Source organism: Pelophylax lessonae (genome assembly GCF_965119305.1).
Source record: "Pelophylax lessonae genome assembly, chromosome: 2".
NCBI classification, from domain to species: domain Eukaryota; kingdom Metazoa; phylum Chordata; class Amphibia; order Anura; family Ranidae; genus Pelophylax; species Pelophylax lessonae.
In genome coordinates, this window is record NC_138769.1 from 493,336,753 (window position 1) to 493,357,924 (window position 21,172).

The 21,172-nt window shown below is 43.3% G+C and overlaps 1 protein-coding gene across 1 annotated transcript in view; it reads left to right on the forward strand.

Moving 5' to 3' along the window:
• The window catches only part of ABCC4 (ATP binding cassette subfamily C member 4 (PEL blood group)), a gene marked incomplete at its 5' end in the record, with an annotated part of 504,496 nt that overhangs the window by 82,010 nt on the left and 401,314 nt on the right, over nucleotides 1-21,172 (forward strand). The window contains one exon of the mRNA XM_082245314.1: nucleotides 15,128-15,238. Within this exon, the coding sequence (XP_082101440.1) occupies nucleotides 15,128-15,238 (111 nt within the window). The remainder of the gene's footprint in view (nucleotides 1-15,127; nucleotides 15,239-21,172) is intronic.

Sequence of the window (21,172 nt, forward strand, 5' to 3'; positions counted from 1 at the left end):
GCTGAACACTCCGATCTGTCACTCCCTGTTACTTTGGAGATCCGCCCGCTTGTGTTTACACAGGCGGGCGGATCTCCACACTAGATCCCCGACGATCGGGGCAGAGCAGCGGCGATTGCCGCTGCTCCTCCCCTGGCCCGACTCCCGCTGTGACTGAATACAGCGGGAGCGAGCCTCCGGCGGCGCGCGAGCGCCGCCCACAAGGGGGAGTGTCTGATGACGTAGGTCTACGTCGTCAGACGATAACGAGCCACTTTGCCGCAGTAGTACTACGGTACTCAGTGGCAAAGTGGTTAAAGGATAAGTCCACCCTAAAACTAAAATCCCTGCATCTATAGATCTCCTCGTTCTAACACTAACCTATCTAACCCTGTAAAGAAGAAATCGTTATACTTATCTTTTTTAAAGCCGATCCGACCCGAACGCTAGCGGCGGAAGCTCTGCAGAGGACTTGGCTGACAACGGCTGTGAAATTAATTGGATGTGACGTCACCCCATATAGTTACTTTGGGGCTTCCTCTGCACTCGCCTCCACAATGAAGCCACGGCTGACAGCTCAGCGTAATAGAGTCGGATCGGCTTCAGAAAAGGTATGTATACTGATTTCTTCTTTTACAGGGCTAGATAGGTTATTATTAGAACGTGGAGGTCTATAGATGTAGAGATTTTAGTGTTAGGGTGGACTTGTCCTTTAACCACTTGCCGACCGCCGCCTGACTATATACTGTGGCGGTCAGCCCCTCCCAGGCAAAGTGACGTACCGGTACGTCACTAGCCTGGGAGCGAATAGGGGGCGAGCGCGCGTGCCACCGGACCCGATGTCCGCCGGTCACTTGCGATCATCGGGTAGAGAGGGAGAAAGGCAGGCGGCTAATGTAAACAAAGCCGCCTGTCATTCTCCCCTGTGTAAAAGCACAGATCACTCGGTCCTGCTATGTAGGACCGTTGATCTGTGCTGTTACATCACTAGCCACATCCAATGACAGTTAGAAACACGCCCCTAGGGACACACTTAACCCCTCTCTCCAATAAAGTTAACCCCTTCCCTCCCCAGTGCCATTTTTACAGTAACAGTGCATATGTATAGCACTGATTACTGTAGTAATGTCACTGGTCCCCCCAAAAGTGTCAAAAATGTCAGTCAAGGGTCCTATCTGTCTGCCGAAATGTCGCAGTACCGCAAAAAAAATCGCAGATCGCCGCCATTACGCGTTAAAAAAAAAATGACAAAAATCTTTCCCTTAGTTAGTAAACGCAATAACTTTTGCGCAAACCAATCAAAATACGCTTATTGTGATTTTTTTTTTTATTCTTTACCAAACATGGGTAGCAGAAAACAAATTGGCCAAAAATTTAAAAAAATTTTGATTTTTACATTTTTTTGGGGGGGAATTTCATATAAAAAAATTTGAAAAATATTGTTATTTTTGCAAAATTGTCGCTCTTTTTATATTTATAGCACATGATCAAAAAATCGCACAGGTGATCAAATACCACCAAAAGAAAGCTCTGTTTGTGGGAAAAAAAAGGACATCAAATTCGTTTGGGTACAGCCTCGCACGACCGCGCAATTGTCTGTTAAATTCACGCAGTGCCGAATCGCAAAATACCCCCTGGTCAGGAAGGGGGTAAAATCTTCTGGGGCTTAAGTGGTTAAAAATGAATTATGCACTTTTGTGTTTTGTTATGAAAGTTTGTAAATAGCAGCAAAAATAAATCCAAATAGGTGAAAGTGTCTTAGACCCCATTCACACTAGCGCGACTTTTCAGGCGTTGATTAGCACAGGACCCGTTCTAATAGGAGTGACACAAGTCGCTCCGACTTAGAAAAAGGGTCCTGTACTACTTTGGGGCGACCTGGAGGCGACTTGCATTGACTTCAATTATATGAAGTCTGTGCATGTCGCGCCGAGGTCGCCCCAAAAGTAGTACAGGACCCTTTTTCTAAGGTCGCCCCAGCAAGTCGTGTCGCCCCTGTGTGAATGGACTCTTACTTGCAACAATGATGCACACATTAGGCTGGTCGCTGAATGTTTCTGTGTCCACCTAAACATGAAACTTCAGAATGCAACTCCAATAGAAATAAAATTTCAAAATCCAACTTTACCAGATATTACCAGTACAGGATAGATTTGGATTGCTTGAACTTGGCACCTAAAACTTTGCTCTTAGCACATTGCTGTTTGCACTGTTTTTTATTGAATAGGCTCAAATCTGGGGCCTTATAGAATTTGATCATGGGGTCACCTTAATGAAAAACGCACATACAGCTGTACGTGATAGAAACTATGCCATTGTGTAAAGCTAAGAAAGGGGGCCTTGTAACCCAGAGACACTTATTTATACGTGTTGGCTCTTTGAACCGCTCTTCAGAGGGTGTTTGACAGGAGGTGAGGAGGCATTATGTTGCTTCAACTCCTAAAAACCTGCATTTCTGCACTGCAGCCCTACGAACGTGAATGGGTCACATTCACTGGGCAGTACTGCCCACTGAGCGCGACAGCAGCTTAAGTTGAAACAGTTGGGGGCAGTTAAAATATGGCTCGGCTGCATGTTTTTCCTGCCCCAAACAGTGTAAAGGAGGCCTGGCTATAGGGCTGCAGCTAACGATTGTTTTAACAATCGATTAGTTGGTCGATTTATTGTTTTGATTAATCGGATAAAAACCTAAAAAAAAAAGAAAAAAAGTTGGTGTATAATTTAGTTAATAATCTTGAATATCTATATGCAGTGGTAAATATAAATATCCCGCTATATAGTTTGATATTTATTCCACTCTGAGACAGATATACAGTATCTCACAAAAGTAAGTACACCCCTCACATTTTTGTAAATATTTTATTATAACTTTTCATGTGACAACACTGAAGAAATTACACTTTACTACAATATAAAGTAGTGATTGTACAGCTTGTATAACAGTGTGTACTCTGTATACTGTATGTGTGCATTTTGAAAATGAGAATATCATCAAAAAGTTAATTTTATTTCAGTTATTCAATTCAAAAAATTATATTATATAGATGTGTTACACACAGAGTGACATATTTCAAGCATTTCTTTGTTTTTAATTTTTGGATGATTATGGCTACAGCTAGTGAAAACCCAAAATTCAGTATCTCGGAAAATTGGAATATTACATAAGACCAATAAAAGTCAGGATTTTTAAAACAGAAATGTTGGCTTACTGAAAAGTATGTCCATGTACAGTATAGAATGCAATCAATACTTGGTCGGGGCTCCTTTTGCATGAATGACTGCATCAATGCGGCGTGGCATGGAGGCGATCAGCCTGTGGCACTGCTGGGGTGTTATGGAAGCCCAGGTTGTTTTGATAGCAGCCTTTAGCTAGTCTGCATTGTTGGGTCTGGTGTCTCATCTTCCTCTAGACAATAACCCACAGATTCTCTATGGGGTCATGACTCCCCAAATCATCTTTGACTGTGGAAACTTCACACTGGACCTCATGCAACTTGGATTCTGTGCCTCTCCACTCTTCCTCCAGACTCTGGGACCTTAATTTCCAAATTAAATGGAAACTTTTCAACAGTCCTTGGAAAAAAAAAAAATGAATGAAAATATATATACACACACACGGTATATATAATATAGTATTTTTGGTACCTCTTTTCTTATGGACTTCTGTCCTATCTCGCCACAATGAGGTATGTCACTTCCGTGATTGCTCCTTCCCCCTGCTGCCTTCTGGGACCGTGCATGCACAATAGGAAAGCGGCTGTGAAGCATGAAAGCATGTTTCCCTTACTAGCAATGCCTGCACCCGATGGACGCATCGACTTGGGGTGCTGACATCGCGGGCTCCCTGGACAGGTAAGTGTCCCTATATTAACCACTTGCCGACCGCCGCAAGTACATATATACTGCGGCGGTCAGCCCCGTGCATTCAAAGTGACGTATGGGTACGTCACTCACCCGTGAGCCAATAGGGGGCGAGCTCCCGCCCCGCTCGGTCACAGGCATTCCCGCGCGAATGAACGGTGGTTCCGATGTCCACTGGTCACTCGCGATCTCCCGCTGGAGAGGGAGAAAGGCAGGCGGCTGATGTAAACAAAGCCGCCTGTCATTCTCCCTGGTGTAACAGCAGAGAGGATCGTATGTCTCTGTGGTTACATCAAAAGCCACACCCCTTTACAGTTAGAAGGACGCCCCTAGGGACACACTTAACCCCTTGCTCTCTAATAAAGTTAACCCCTTCCCTGCCAGTGTCATTTGTACAGTAACAGTGCATATGTATAGCACTGATTACTGTAGTAATGTCACTGGTCCCCCCAAAAGTGTCAAAAATGTCAGTCAAGGGTCCGATCTCTCCGCCGCAAAGTCGCAGTCCAGCAAAAAATATCGCAGATTGCCGCCATTACTAGTAAAAAAAAAAAACAATAAAAATGACATAAATCTTTCCCGTAGTTAGTAAACGCAATAACTTTTGCGCAAACCAAACAAAATATGCTTATTGCGATTTTTTTTTTCACCAAAAATATGTAGCGGAAAAAAAATTGTTAAAACATTTTGATTTTTACATTTTTGTTGGGGGGAATTTGGTATAAAAAAATGTGAAAAATATTGTTATTTTTTCAAAATTGTCGCTCTTTTTTTGTTTATAGCGCAAAAAGTAAAAATCGCACAGGTGATCAAATACCACCAAAAGAAAGCTCTGTTTGTGGGAAAAAAAAGGACGTCCATTTCATTTGGGTACAGTGTCGCACGCCTGCGCAATTGTCCGTTAAATTCACACAGTGCCTAATCGCAAAACAGGGCCTAGTCTTTGAGCAGCCAAATCCTCCGGGGCTTAAAGCGGAGTTCCACCCGAAATTTATACTTACCTCCATCTTCTCGCTCCCGGTCACCTGAAAAACAAATGGATAATCGCAATTCTTTTTTTTTTTTCACTTACCTTTTAGAGAAAATATACTCACCTTACTTCCTTCTTCCTCCCCTCGGCGGCCACGGCGATTCGTCACTTCCTGGCTTTTGCAATGATTCCTGGGAGCTGAACGTCATCGCTCCCAGGAATCATTGCGCCTGCACCGGCCCCGACGTCAGTTCCGGGGCGCGCGCGTCATCCCCTTCTAAACAGCTTCTGGGCATGCCCAGAAGCTGTGGAGGGATGACGCGCGCGACCCGGAAATGACGTCGGGGCCGGTGCAGTGCATCGTGGGACCGAAGAAGGAGGAAGAGGACCGAAGAGGACGCGGAAGAGGATCGTGCTGGCTTCAAGCTGCCCACACCTGAGATGGCAGCGCTGGAGAAGACAATTTCAAGGTAAGTATATCTCCTGAAAGGTAAGTGCAACCCGGGACAGATCAGAGGCTAGCCATTGTGGAATGTGCTAGCCCTGACTGTCCCGGGGGTATTTTTGTAAAAAAATGTATAACCAGGGTGGAACTCCGCTTTAAGTTGTTAAAAGTCAGCAGCTACAGTATTTGTTGCTGCTGACTTTTCATTTTTTTTTTTTTTATTTCCTAGGCTGGAGCTCCGCTTTTAGATATTATTGGTGGGCTGTGCCAGCAATTCATTATTCCGCACGGAGTCAAAGTATAGCTCTACACAGACCCAGTGAGTATATAGTACATTTTATGACTGTGTTTGTCATAATGTATCATATGTCTGTTTATGACTAGGCGTATGCATGTAAAGTGAACTGTCATCCCATAAAACAGAGTTGCTGTTCATTTCTCTTGCTGAATCCTCAGTCTAGTTTTACGTATAAGTAAATGTTATTTTTTCATTTAGTTTGTTCACAAGCTGAGAATATATTCCTTTTGTGCTGCCATACCCTGTTGCATTTTTGAATTTATTGTGTACACATACTTATCTGGCAGAGCATTGTAGCACTTAAAGGAATTGTAAAGTCTCAAGGTTTTTTACCTTAATGCATTCGGCTCCGGCGCGATGATTGGCCGGAGCCGCGATGACGTCACTCCCGCGCATGCGTGCGGGAGTGATTTTCCGGCAAGCTCCCGGCAAACATAATTGAAGGTCCCCCCGGACCTTCAGAGCGCATGCGCCGCTCGCACGAGCGGCTGCATGCACTGCAAATATCTCCTAAACCGTGCCTATAATGAGGCTTACCTGTAGGTAAAAGTGTCAAAAAGCGGGATACTACCGCTTTAACCACTTGCCGACCGCCGCACGACTATCTACGTCGGCGGTCAGCCCCTCACAGGCAAACTAACGTAGGGCTACGTTGCTTGCTTGTGAGGGTCTAGGGAGCGAGCGCGCGCCCCCGGAGGCGCGCTCCCGCGTGGTCACGGACCCCCCCCCGCGCGTGTGACCAGCGGACCCGATGTCCGCCGGCCACTCGGCGATCGGTGGGGGAGAGGGAGAATGTCAGGCAGCTTGTGTAAACAAGCTGCCTGTCATTCTCCTCGCTGCAAAGACACTGATCACATGGATCTACTATGTAGATCCGTTGATCAGTGTCCTTACAGCTGAAGCCACAGCCAATCACAGTAGAAAGCACGCCCCTAGGGACACACACAGCCCCTCCCTCCCAAATAAAGTTAACCCCTTCACTACCAGTGTATTTTTACAGTAACAGTGCATATATATAGCACTGATTACTGTAGAAATGTCACTGGTAACCCCAAAAGTGTCAAAAATGTCAGTCAAGGGTCCGATCTGTCCGCCGCAATGTCGCAGTACCGCAAAAAAAATCGCAGATCGCCGCCATTACGCGTTAAAAAAAAACAACAAAAATGACAAAAATCTTTCCCTTTGTTAGTAAACGCGATAACTTTTGCGCAAACCAATCAAAATACGCTTTTTGCGATTTTTTTTTTTTACCAAACAGGTAGCATTAAACAAATTGGCCGAAATTTTAAAAAATTTTGATTTTTACATTTTTTTTGGGGGGAATTTCATATAAAAAAATGTGAAAAATATTGCTATTTTTGCAAAATTGACGCTCTTTTTTTGTTTATAGCGCGTGATCAAAAAATCGCACAGGTGATCAAATACCACCAAAAGAAAGCTCTGTTTGTGGGAAAAAAAGGACGCCAAATTCGTTTAGGTACAGCGTCGCACGACCGTGCAATTGTCCGTTAAAGTCACGCAGTGCCGAATCGCAAAATACCCCCTGGTCGGAATGGGGGTAAAATCTTCCGGGGCTTAAGTGGTTAAGGGGACCCAGGACTACGACATGGTAGATTACCTAGGCAAGCTGGCTGACCCCAAAATAGGATATGTTGTAGTCCTGGGTCCCCTCTCGGTACTCCCTAAGTTGTCAGTTATTGGTCAGCTTGACATAGCACTGCTCCCGAACCATATTTCCCATAGACGCCAATGGTAAAGACAGGGAGCAGTGCTAAGTCAAGATGACTGATATTTACCATAGACACAAATATTTAAAACAGGGAGCAGTGCCATGTCAAGCTGACCAATATTTCCCATAGATGCCAATATAAAAAACCCTGGAGCATTGCCATGCCAAGCTCACCAAGATTTCCCATAGACGCCAATGTGACCGTACTCGCGAGTAAAGTGAGGGTAAGTAAAGCAGGGTATGCCTGTATGTATATTACACATTTAGTTTTGGGTTTAATACGTTCATGAATTATACAATGGAGAAAGTAGGATGCTTTCTCTGCTATGATGGAGCAGAAATATGACTTCAATTCACACAATGGAGCTGTGTCCTGGGGATCTGTGAGCATTCTTTTTGTAGCCAGTATTGTGTAACATGAAAAAGCCCAATTTTCAGGAAAAACAGCAGGCTTACAGTTACATCAAACCATTTGTAAATGTTCAGCTTCTGGGAACAAGGCAAGTCATATCCTTATTTACAAAATGTATTATCCTGTTTAACTCCAGATAAAGAAATGGGAAGCCAAGTAGCAATTTTAGGAGGATATTTGGTAGACTTTTCCATGGTTGTATTATGGATTGTATGACTTCTGAAAACAGTTGGATTGTTTGGGGAATATAGTTATACATAAAAATACTTCATTGGTGCAAGGAGGAAAGTGGCATCCTTGGCAGTTTGATGTGCTGCAGAGAACAGGGAAGAAAACCAGATGTTTTTTTTAATTCACGTGTACTCAAACCTTTGTTAATCTTTAGCTCACTGATGAAACCTTTTACTTGTAGTCCTCATGCACACAGGATTTAAAAACAGCTGCAAAGCCAGTACTGACACCAGGAAAAGGCGGCTGTAAAAACACGCTTTTGCATTGGCATTAATGCGTGTTTAGCTGCGTTAGCATTTAGACACATTAGCGTTTAGAATCAACGTTTCTCTGCCCTCTATTTTCCACTTCCAAATCCAGTTACTACAGCTTGAAAACACTTGACGTGGCTGCTTAACACTGTATAAAGTGTTAAAACGCGTTTAGCCGTGTCAGGCGTTTTTACAGCTGTAGCGCTGCTGCTCCAGAACGCGCTGGCCCTGGGTTTTTTTGCAGATTGAGACCCCGTTCACACTGGGGCGACGCTACTTCCCGGGGCGACCAGTGACAATCGCCTGACAGGTCGCCCCAGTGTGAACGGGCTCTGAAAACACCTATGCCACTTACAGCTCCTAAAAGCTTATGTGTTCATGGACACACAGAATAACACGGAGAGGCATTTTTAAGCTGTAAAAAAAAAAAAAAAACACCTTACGCTCCTAAAAGTGGCAGGAAAAAAACGCTCTGTGTGCATGAGACCGTAGAAGAAAATGGTTTGTTACTCTATGTGCTCAGGTAGGGTGGTAAGACAGATAAAGCAATCACTGAAGGAGCTTGTAAAGCTGCATGTGTCTGTGTAGGAAGATTTGTTGTATTATACACCTTGATCTAGTTTTTATCGATCATCACATGCAATTCATCATCAATTAAAATATCGAACATTTTAATACACACGGTTTTTCACACTTGGTGATGGACTAAAAATATGAATTAAAAATTAGATCTATTAGTCATAAACAGGCCATCAAAACAATCATTTAAAGAGGTTGTAAACCCCCCCAAATTTTTTTTTTCTTTTTTCACCCTGCAAGAGAAACGCATAATGAGCTAGTATGCACTGCATACTAGCTCATTATGAAATACTTACCTTAGAACGAGCCCCCGCCGTGCCGTCCGCTTACCTGAATGACGGGCGACATGTCCAGTCGCCCGTCTTCCGGGATCGCTGCATCCGGCCATCTGATTGGCCGCAGCAGCGGTGACGTCACTCCCGCGCGCGGGAGCTGACGGTCACGGCACGGATCTCTGGAGGAACGGCACGAGAGGCCGTTCCTTCAGAGCGCATGCGCCAGTGACGTCACTGGCGGCATGTAAGGTAAATATCTCCTAAACGGTGCATGTTTAGGAGATATTTACAGTACCTATAGGTAAGCCTTATCATAGGCTTACCTTAGGAGGGTTTACTTCCTCTTTAATTGATCTGTATTATGAACGGTTCACTAACACACTTGTATATATTTTTTATCGATTCATTTAAAATGATTGGAAGAATTCTACCACAGCCGATTGATTTAGCAGAGCTGAAATTGAATAAATTGATACTAAACACACACTGGTTCATTTACTTTGTCCCTTCTATTTCTGTATATGGATTATGGTACTGTAATTATTTTAATAATAAACCTTATCTAAGTACTTTTTTCCTAACCGATATACAGCTGTCACATAACCAAGCTCTTTCCCAGCCTGTCTGCAGGGAAACATAAGCAGGAGGAGCTTCCTGCTGGTCACACGTTCAAAATAGAAAAAATAGCCTTTGGAATACAGAGTAAAAATATATAAATAGAATGTTATGTATTGTCATACAAATATATATTTGAAATCAAATCTTTATTATTTTTTGGCAATAACATGGTGAGGGCGGATTTCCGGCAGTCACAAGTTGTGTCACACATTTCCAGCCTGTATCTTAGGATAAGAGGGAAGTGAAGCCACCATCAATCAAGATGTAATATCCCACGAAGTTTAGCTGGTTAGTGGGCCTGGGAGGAGGAGGGAGGGAGGGGACTATCATTTGCCACTGTGTATATGCCCACGTGTGAATCTATAGTCACATCGGCTGCTAAGATATGATGGGGAGGAAATGCTCAGCATAGGAACTCACTGACTGAGCATGTGCAGAGTTACCACCACAGCTGCAAAATCCCAAGCTAAATTGGTGACCTGAACAGAAGGTGGAGATAGAGAGCAGCGGAATCAACCAGGATTTTTTCAGAATAGAGAAAAGTCTTTTGGTTTTACATTTGTATTCATTTTTACCAATCAGCCACATTAAATGACTATTTGAACTATCATAAAAGCTTGTGACCACCATTAGGCTCACCACACATATTACAATCCCATTTAGATTTCCCATCAGTTACAGTGGGGAAAATAGTTATTTGATCCCCTGCAGATTTTGTAAGTTTACCCATTTTCAAAGAAATGAAGGATACATAATTTTTATCATAGGTATATTTTAAATCCTATTTATATTCTTCAGTTACTTCTTGGTTTCCAGGCCTAGACAAATGATGTCATACATCCCAGGAGTCTCCAGGTGGGGAGTAGGGGTTTTCTCAGCTAAGCACACCCTCCTGCCTGCATGCCTGAGCTAATGGATTCCAGGAAGTAAATGCTACATGAGTCATTTACCCTTTCTAAAGATGACCACGGGCAGAAATGCTAGGGGTGTTTTTCAAAGTGATTTCTCAGCAAAATAATGCATACATTGAGACAATAAGACTGCATTCACACTAGTCCGACTTGGACCGCGACTTGTCAGCCTGACAAGTCGCGGTCCGTCACGCTCCCAATGTGTGGTACAGGAGCCGTTCTAATAGGAGCAACACAAGTCGCTCCGACTTAGAAAAAGGGTCCTGTACTACTTCGGGGCGACCTGGAGGCGACTTGCATAGACATTCATTTTATGAAGTCCGTTCAAGTCGCGCTGCACGCGACTTCACAGGTCGCCCCCTAAGTCGGAGCGATGAAGTCTGAACCGGCACTGATGGATGGATAAGTTTGCTTTGAATAAAAAAAATAATAATAAAAAAAATGAAATGGCATCTTTGGTTTGTGGTGCTCATATGCACTGTAGTTCCGAATTAAAGAAAAAGGACAAATAAAGCGTGTCATTGTGTCAATGCCTGTATTGCTTTAAGCTTTTAACATATTTTTGAAAGATTTATTTTTTTAACGCCAGATCAAAGCCTGAGCTGGCCCAAGCAAAGGGTAGGGTACATGATAGAGGTAATATTGAAGAAACCGCTTGTAGGAATTTTCCTGAACAATCACTTAGCGTTCTCGTTGATTTGCATTATCAGTGCCAATGCAGCCAAAAAAAATATGTACTGCAGGCGTTTTTTTACGCTGCAATTTAGAAATATTGACAAAAGTAGTTGTGAGCTATGCCAAAGCTCACAAAATGCTGTCAAATGTGATGTCTGCATGAATTAATCCTTACTCTGTAATCCTATAAACAGAAATGATTGCTTTTGTTAATCTGGCCATGTGCCAACAGATCTGGCTACTGAAAAAAAAACATACTATAGCCAGATATTTTCTGTTTCAGTACATTTTAATTGAAGGTTACAGTTAGAGCAGTGTAGAATCATACAACTGCGGGGAGGTATAAAAGTTTTATCACCAGCGGATCAAGATAAACAGCCATGACTTTCTATGTGGGTTTTAAAATCCAGGCGTGCTAACAATGTATAGATATGAGGATATAAATGAACATGTCTCCTGTTAAATCAGAAGTGCTAGCTCCCATTGATATTTATTAGTGATGCACTGAACTTTCGGCCGCCGACAATTATTAGCCAGAAATCGGGCATTCAGTATTGTGCCAAAAGAAAAACAAATGCTGATAATGGCTGACGAAAACTGGCAAAAACGCACACAATTTTACTGTGATTTTGCCTCAATTTTACTGCAGTTTTGCTGCAATTTTTGCCATGCTTATGTAGTGTTTTTCATAAGTTATGTGACTCAAAAAATGCATCAAAAATGCAACACAGGTGCATTTTTTGTGCATTTTAGCCGCATTTTGAATGCGATTCAATGAGGTGCATTTGGTGCTTTTTTTTTTTAACTGACCAAATACTGTATGCACCAAGAATGCAGCAAGCAGGATTTAACACTGCTTCAAAAGGTGCTGATAATGGCCAACAATAAATTCGTATTAATTTAAATTCATATAATTTAAAAAGTTCAAAAATTGTCAACTTCAGTTTTGGTTTCAGTCAAGTGCATCCTGAATTTTCGGTTTCAGTTTTGGCACCAGAATTATCATTCCTGTGCACCACTAATATTTATAATTCTATTAGAATTCATGCCCAACTGATGAATCGGTTCTTTGATGAAAGTGTGGCTGTATATAGCTCACCCTTCATTCTCAGCAGTGAGTTGATGGTATTACACCCCTAAAGTGAAGACTGAGAAGAAAGTTATTGTGGTGATATTATAGAACTCATTTTAATTCAAGCGATAGACAAGAAAAAGGAGAAAATGGGAAAATAAGAGAGAGAGAGAGAGAAAATCAGATGGAGAGGTTTGGGAGTGGGATGTCCAGGGTAGTGGTCGGGAAGGGGGAACCTGGAGGTGGGCCCATTGCAGCCAAAATATTTGACACATTTGGCTATGGTCACATCTGAAATTTCGGGCTGTTTTGCACCTGATATAAACTTCCTCATCACAGTAAAAGCACTTGCAATATACATTATTTTTCTATCCTGGCAGTAGTTTTTAGCCTTTATTCATTGGTCAGTTTCTTTAACCTCATGTCTGGATTAGATGCTAAATATACTTTAAGCAGCCTTGAAAATGGTTCCTCTGTGGGTATTTTTTCACAAATTTTAGTGTGAAGCCATGTTACTTATTTTTTTAGGTAACCTTTTATTTCCAGATGTTTACTTTCTTTGACAACTTTAATATGTGTCATATGATGTAACTAGCCTCACTACTTTCTTAACCACTTAAGCCCCGGAAGGTTTTACCCCCTTCCTGACCAGGGGTTTTTTTGCGGTTTTTTTTTTTTTACTGCGTGAATTTAACGGACAATTGCGCGGTCGTGCGATGCTGTACCTAAACGAATTTGACGTCCTTCTTTTCCCACAAACAGAGCTTTCTTTTGGTGGTATTTGGTCACCTGTGCGATTTTTACTTTTTGCGCTATAAACAAAAAAAGAGCGTACATTTTGCAAAAATGACAATATTTTTCAAATTTTTTTATATGAAATTCCCCCCCAAAAATGTAAAAATCAAAATTTTTTAACATTTTTGGCCAATTTGTTTTCTGCTACATATGTTTGGTAGAAAAATCGCAAAAAGCGTATTTTGATTGGTTTGCGCAAAAGTTATTGCGTTTACTAACTAAGGGAAAGATTTTTGTCATTTTTGGTGTTTTTTTTTAAACGCGTAATGGCGGCGATCTGCGATTTTTTTTGCGGTACTGCGACATTGCGGCGGACAGATCGGACCCAGACTGACATTTTTGACACTTTTGGGGTTACCAGTGACATTACTGCAGTAATCAGTGCTATACATATGCACTGTTACTGCAAAATTACACTGGTAGTGGAGGGGTTAACTTTATTTGAGAGGGAGGGGTTGTGTGTGTCCCTAGGGGCATGATTTTTACTGTGATTGGCTGTGGCTTGAAGTGTAGAAACAATGATGCAATGGTCCTACATAGTAGAACCGTATGATCACTGTTTCTACACAGGGGAGAATGACAGGCGGCTTGTTTACATCAGCTGCCTGCCTTTCTCCCTCTGCACCGACGATCGGCGAGTGACCGGCGGACATCGGGTCGTGCGACGCTGTACCTAAACGAATTTGGCGTCCTTTTTTTCCCACAAACAGAGCTTTCTTTTGGTGGTATTTGATCACCTGTGCGATTTTTTGATCATGCGCTATAAACAAAAAAAGAGCGTCAATTTTGCAAAAATAGCAATATTTTTCACATTTTTTTATATGAAAAAAAAAACTTAAAAATCAAAATTTTTTTTACTTTTTCGGCCAATTTGTTTTATGCTACCTATGTTTGGTAAAAAAAAAATCTACGTCGGCAGTCAGCCCCTCACAGGCAAAGTGACGTAGGGCTACGTCACTAGCTTGTGAGGGTCTAGGGAGCGAGCGCGCGCCCCCGGAGGCGCGCTCCCGCGTGGTCACGGACCCCCCCGCGCGTGTGACCGGCGGACCCGATGTCCGCCGGTCACTCGGCGATCGGCGGGGGAGAGGGAGAATGTCAGGCAGCTTGTGTAAACAAGCCACCTGTCATTCTCCTTGCTGTTAGGATACTGATCACTCGGATCTAGTATGTAGATCCGTTGATCAGTGTCCATACAGCTCAAGCCCCAGCCAATCACAGTAGAAAGCACGCCCCTAGGGATACACACAGCCCCTCCCTCCCAAATAAAGTTAACCCCTTCACTACCAGTGTATTTTTACAGTAACAGTGCATATATATAGCACTGATTACTGTAGAAATGTCACTGGTAACCCCAAAAGTGTCAAAAATGTCAGTCAAGGGTCCGATCTGTCCGCCCCAATGTCGCAGTACCGCAAAAAAAATCGCAGATCGCCGCCATTACACGTTAAAAAAAAAAACAACAAAAATGACAGAAATCTTTCCCTTTGTTAGTAAACGCGATAACTTTTGCGCAAACCAATCAAAATACGCTTTTTGCGATTTTTTTTTTACCAAACATAGGTAGCATAAAACAAATTGGCCGAAAAAGTAAAAAAAATTTTGATTTTTAAGTTTTTTTTTTCATATAAAAAAATGTGAAAAATATTGCTATTTTTGCAAAATTGACGCTCTTTTTTTGTTTATAGCGCATGATCAAAAAATCGCACAGGTGATCAAATACCACCAAAAGAAAGCTCTGTTTGTGGGAAAAAAAGGACGCCAAATTCGTTTAGGTACAGCGTCGCACGACCGCGCAATTGTCCGTTAAAGTCACGCAGTGCCGAATCGCAAAATACCCCCTGGTCGGAATGGGGGTAAAATCTTCCGGGGCTTAAGTGGTTAATATACTGTCTTAAAGTAGTGATATTGTCTCTCAACAAACACTAGAAAATGTGTTTTTACAGTTGTATTATGTCTCTTGTGTATTATATGCATTTTATAGCGCAAATCTAGTAATAAGTATTTCTTTTTTTATTTTTTTTTTAAGCTGGTTGAATTCTTTATTTCTTATTGGTCACAAACGGAAGCTCGAAGAAGAGGACTTGTATAACGTGCTACCAGAAGACACTTCAGAGAGACTTGGTGAAGAACTCCAGTGGTAAGAGGCTTCTTTTCTAGTTAGAATGTTGAACTGTAGTCTTTATTTATCTTATTCATTACAGGTACATATAGCGCCATCATTTTACACAGCGCTCTACATATATATTATACATTCTCATCAGTCCCTGCCCTCAAGGAGCTTACAATCTAAGGTACTTAAATCCTATTCATGCACATACTAGGGCTGATTGCAATGAACCTACCAACGTGTCTTTGGAGAGAGGGAGGAAACACACACAGGCAAAGGGAGAACATGCAAACTCCAGGCAGGTAGTGGTTGGGAATTGAACCGACAACCCTAGTGCTGCTAGGCGCAAGTGCTGACCACTTAGCCACTGTACTGCCCTTTATGGTTTACATCACAACAAGAACATAAGCAGGCATTACGTTTATACAGCAACAACTATAAATAGGTTATCATCATTGTCCCCAACAATTTTATTATCTAACAATGAAAACCTATTGAAATGTTTTGTATAGCAGAATGAAGGATTTTTGGGTGAGGTAGGTCAAAATAACTAGGTAGTGTATAGCTGTTATTAAATACAGGCATGTGTGTGCGTGTATATGTATATATAATTAGTATCTCACAAAAGTGAGTACACCTCTCACATTTTTGTAAATATTTTATTATATCTTTTCATGTGACAATACTAAAGAAATGACACTTTGCTACAATGTAAAGTAGTGAGTATACAGCTTGTATTACAAATGTAAATTTGGTGTCCCCTCAAATTAACTCAACACACAGCCAATAATGGCTAAATCGCTGGCAACAAAAGTGAGTACACCCCTAAGTGAATATGTCCAAATTGGGTCCAATTAGCCATTTTCCCTCCCCGGTGTCACGTGACTCGTTAGTGTTACAAGATTTCAGGTGGGAATGGGGAGCAGGTGTGTTAAATTTGGTATTATCGCTCTCACTTTCTCATATTAGTCACTTGACGTTCAATATGGCACCTCATGGGAGAGAGCTCTCTGAGGCTCTACATAAAAATGGCTTAGGCTATAGGAAGATTGCCAAGACCCTGAAACTGAGCTGCAGCACGGTGGGCAACACCATACAGCGGTTTAACAGGACAGGTTCTACTCAGAACAGGTCTCGCCATGGTCCACCAACGGAGTTGAGTGCACATGCTCAGCATCATATCCAGAGGTTGTCTTTGGGAAATAAACATGAGTGCTGCCAGCATTTCTGCAGAGGTTGAAGGGGTTGGGGGGTCAGCCTGTCAGTGTTCAGACCATACGTCGCACACTGCATCAAATTGATCTGCATGGCTGTTGTCCCAGAAGGAAGCCTCTTCTAAAAATGATGCACAAGAAAGCCCGCAAACAGTTTGCTGAAGACAAGCAGACGAAGGACATGGATTACTGGAACCATGTCCTGTGGTCTGATGAGAACAAGATAAACTTATTTGGTTCAGATGGTGTCAAGCTTGTGTGGCGGCAACTAGGTGAGGAGTTTAGACAAGTGTGTCTTGCCTACAGTTAAGCATGGTGGTGGTAGTGTCATGGTCTGGGGCTGCATGAGTTCTGCCGGCACTGGGGAGCTACAGTTCATTGAGGGAACCATGAATGCCAACATGTACTGTGACATACTGAAGCATGGCATGTTCCCCTCCCTTCGGAGACTGGGCCGCAGGGCAGTATTCCAACATAACGACCCCAAACACCTCCAAGACGACCACTGCTTTGCTAAAGAAGCTGAGGGTAAAGGTGATGGACTGGCCAAGCATGTCTCAAGACCTAAACCCTAATGTGCATCTGTGGGGCATCCTCAAACGGAAGGTGGAGGAGTGCAAGGTCCCTAACATCCGCCAGCTCTGTGATGTCATCATGGAGGAGTGGAAGAGGACTCCAGTGGCAACCTGTGAAGCTCTGGAGAACTCCATGCTCAAGAGGGTTAAGGCAGTGCTGGAAAATAATGGTGCAGATTTGGGAGGAAAGACCCCAGGACACCATTCATTATCTCATTAGGAGCATGCCCCGACATTGTCAGGCATGCATAAAAACTACTGAGTACCATTTTGAGTTGCTGCAATGAAATTTCAGGAAAATGGACTAGCCTGCTGCATCATTTTCACTTTGATTTTTGGGGTGTCTTTGAATTCAGCCCTCTTTAGGTTGATAATTTTTATTTCCATCAAACGATGTGGCATCCTTTCGTTCCTAACACAATGCTACCCAGTCCATATCAGTATATACAGCATGATATTTTTCCTCATTGAGATTTGATGTATTTTCAAAGTGTTCCTTTACATTTTTTGAGCAGTGTGTGTGTGTGTAATAAATATATATATTGCTTTCAGAAGTCACATAATTAGTAAATAGAGCCCACCTGTGTGTAATTTAATCTCAGTATAAATACAGCTGTTCTGTAAGGCCCTCAGAGGTTTTTTAGAGAACCCTAGTGAACAAACGGCATCATGAAGGCCAATGAACACAACAGACAAGTCAGGGATAAAGTTGTGGAGGAGTTTAAAGCAAGGTTAGGCTATAAAAATTATCCCAAGCTTTGAACATCTCCTGGAGCAATATTCAATCCATCATCCCAAAATGGAAAGAGTATGGCACAACAGCAAACCTACGAAGACATGGCCGTCCACCTAAACTGACAGGCCAGAAAAGGAGCGCATTAATCAGAGAAGCGGCTAAGAGGCCCATGGTAACTCTGGAGGAGCTGCAGAGATCCACAGCTCAGGTGGTGAGAATCTTTCCACAGGACAACTATTAGTCGTGCACCCCACAAATATGGCCTTTATGTTCGAGTGGCAAGAAGAAAGCCATGGTCGGATGGCTTTCTGATCAGATGGGGCTAAAATTGAACTTTTTGGCCTAGAAACAAAACACTATGTGTGTTGGAAAACCAACACTGCACATCACTCTGAACACACCATCCCCACCGTGAAACATGGTGGTAGCAGCATCATGTGCTGATGATGTGATGTGGTTATGCTTTTCTTCACCAGGGATAGTGAAGCTGGTCAGAGTTGATGGGAATATGGATGGAGCCAAATACAGGGCAATCTTGGAAGAAAACCTGTTAGAGTCTGCAAAAGACTTGAGACTTGCGCAGAGGTTTACCTTCCAGCAGGACAGCGACCCTAAGCATACAGACAGAGCTAAAATGGAATGGTTTAGATCAGGCATCACTAAAATGGCGGACCGCGGGTCAAATGCAGACAGCGTCACGTTTCCATTTGGACCGGCACAGTACCGATATTTAGCAGCCTTTTCTTCCCCTGCCGTCGCTCTGTAATCCTCACAGAGCAGACAGCAGGAGGCAGGACAGTTTCGGATGGAGGGCGGAGCTGGCTGAGGTTAACAAACGGGTGATTGGCTGCTAGGATGAAGGGCAGTCCTAACACCGATCACGATCTTGCAACACCCCCCTCCGTCCAGACATGCTGTGCCTGTGCCTCCTATCTTCGATCTGTGTAAGCAAGGTAAGACAGTGAAGGAGGGGGTAAAGTCACAGGGAATGAGGACACTACTGTGAAAAGCTGAAAATGAGGAATGTGTGTGCTGAGGACAGTATTGTGGGGGGATGATGTAAATAGGGGTAGAGGATAGTACTGTCAGGGGGTCGATGCCAAGGAAGTGTGAGAACATTACTGTGAAAGGAGTGGAGGGGGGGGAGGTGATGTAAAGGGAGACCTGATGACACTCATCAAGAGGGGATCTTGATGTGAATGTGAAGGGGACTGTGATGTGCAGCGGGGACTGAGGACGCTGATGAAAGAATGGGTTTAGATCTGTGCATGTGGGTAGGTCAGCCCATTTTAATGGGCTGAACTACCCGTAAGAAACAGAGGAAGAAGTCCTTGACCTTTTTTTTTTCCAAAATCCCGCAGAACCAAGTTGCATGGTGCTGCGTTAACATGCTGTTTGGCACATGCGAAAAAACGGCATGGGTACCGACATGATATTCAGACCTCTGCTAGAAGAAAATTTTACTGACCGGACCTCTGTGAATTTTACTTCAGTACCCCTGCCTGGTTGGTTTAGATCAAAGCATATTCATGTGTTTGAATAGCCCAGTCATAGTCCAGACCTAAATCCAGCTGAGAATTGGTGGAAAGACTTGAAAATTGCTGTTCACAGATGCTCTCCATCCAATCTGACAGCTTGAGCTATATTGCAAAGAAGAATGGGCAAAAATGTTACTCTCTAGGTATGCAAAGCTGGTAGAGACCTACCCAAAAAGACTTGCAGCTGTAATTGCTGCGAAAGGTGGTTCTTCAAAGTATTGACTTGGTGGGGCTGAATACAAATGCACGCCACACTTTTCAGACATTTACATACATACAGTGCCTTGCGAAAGTATTCGGCCCCTTTGAACTTTGCGACCTTTTGCCACATTTCAGGCTTTAAACATAAAGATATAAAACTAATTTTTTGTGAAGAATCAACAAGAAGTGGGACACAATCATGAAGTGGAACGAAATTTATTGGATATTTCAAAATTTTTTAACAAATAAAAAACTGAAAAATTGGGCGTGCAAAATTATTCAGCCCCCTTAAGTTAATACTTTGTAGCGCCACCTTTTGCTGCAATTACAGCTGTAAGTCGCTTGGGGTATGTCTCTATCAGTTTTACACATCGAGAGACTGAAATTTTTGCCCATTCCTCCTTGCAAAACAGCTCGAGCTCAGTGAGGTTGGATGGAGAGTGTTTGTGAACAGCAGTTTTCAGTTCTTTCCACAGATTCTCGATTGGATTCAGGTCTGGACTTTGACTTGGCCATTCTAACACCTGGACATGTTTATTTGTGAACCATTCCATTGTAGATTTTTCTTTGTTTTGGATCATTGTCTTGTTGGAAGACAAATCTCCGTCCCAGTCTCAGGTCTTTTGCAGACTCCATCAGGTTTTCTTCCAGAATGGTCCTGTATTTGGCTCCATCCATCTTCCCATCAATTTTAACCATCTTCCCTGTCCCTGCTGAAGAAAAGCAGGCCCAAACCATGATGCTGCCACCACCATGTTTGACAGTGGGGATGGTGTGTTCAGGGTGATGAGCTGTGTTGCTTTTACGCCAAACAGAACGTTTTGCATTGTTGCCAAAAAGCTAAATTTTGGTTTCTTCTGACCAGAGCACCTTCTTCCACATGTTTGGTGTGTCTCCCAGGTGGCTTGTGGCAAACTTTAAACGACACTTTTCCCTAAAACGTCTTTCAGGACAGCACCTTAGAGAGATGGCTCCTTCCTCTCTTCATCAGGAAACACCCCATCCACCAGATTTTAAAAGGAGGCTTCTCCCACCATTCATCAGTTTTTGTGTTTCCTCCGGCCGAGGAACACCTCTGTGGGGAGCTGGGCTCTTAAGGTGCTATCCTGAGAGACCGGGCTTCCTACGTCCACCCACCTACCCTTTTTTGGAGACGATTGCTTCTCCCATTCACGCGACCGACTGCAGTGCATGGGCTCCTTCTTCCTCTTCAGTGCTCTAGGCTGAGTCAGGACCCCGCAGAGCACAGCCCTGGGAAGGCATCTTGGAGGAGCGGAACGATTTTTCTTAGGCTTCCGCCGCCTTTTTTTCAAATTTGCCGCCGTTTCTCCGGATCGAGTGACGCTCGTCCGGACCGGAAGTGAGGTTCCAGAAAGGGCAGCGTTCTGCAGGGGGCGTATGGCGTCATTTCCGCCGGACGCAGAGGAAGAAGGGAGGAGAAAGCTGGTGCCTTATTCCGGATCCGGTCCAGTGCAGGTGCGCTTTGGTCTCCGGAACCGGTACCGAAGCCACGGGTGATGCCGCTGCCAAGCGATGGAAGCTTCTTCAGCGAGTGGGACAGGCACAGGCACCAGTAAGGCCCAGGTAAGGAGTATCTTTATATGGCCTATCTTACTGTGGGGTCTCTCTCCAACCCTTTTTCCTTTCCCCCCGGTGGCTGGGGGCCTGTCAGGGCACATGGGACTTCCCTTAAAATGTCT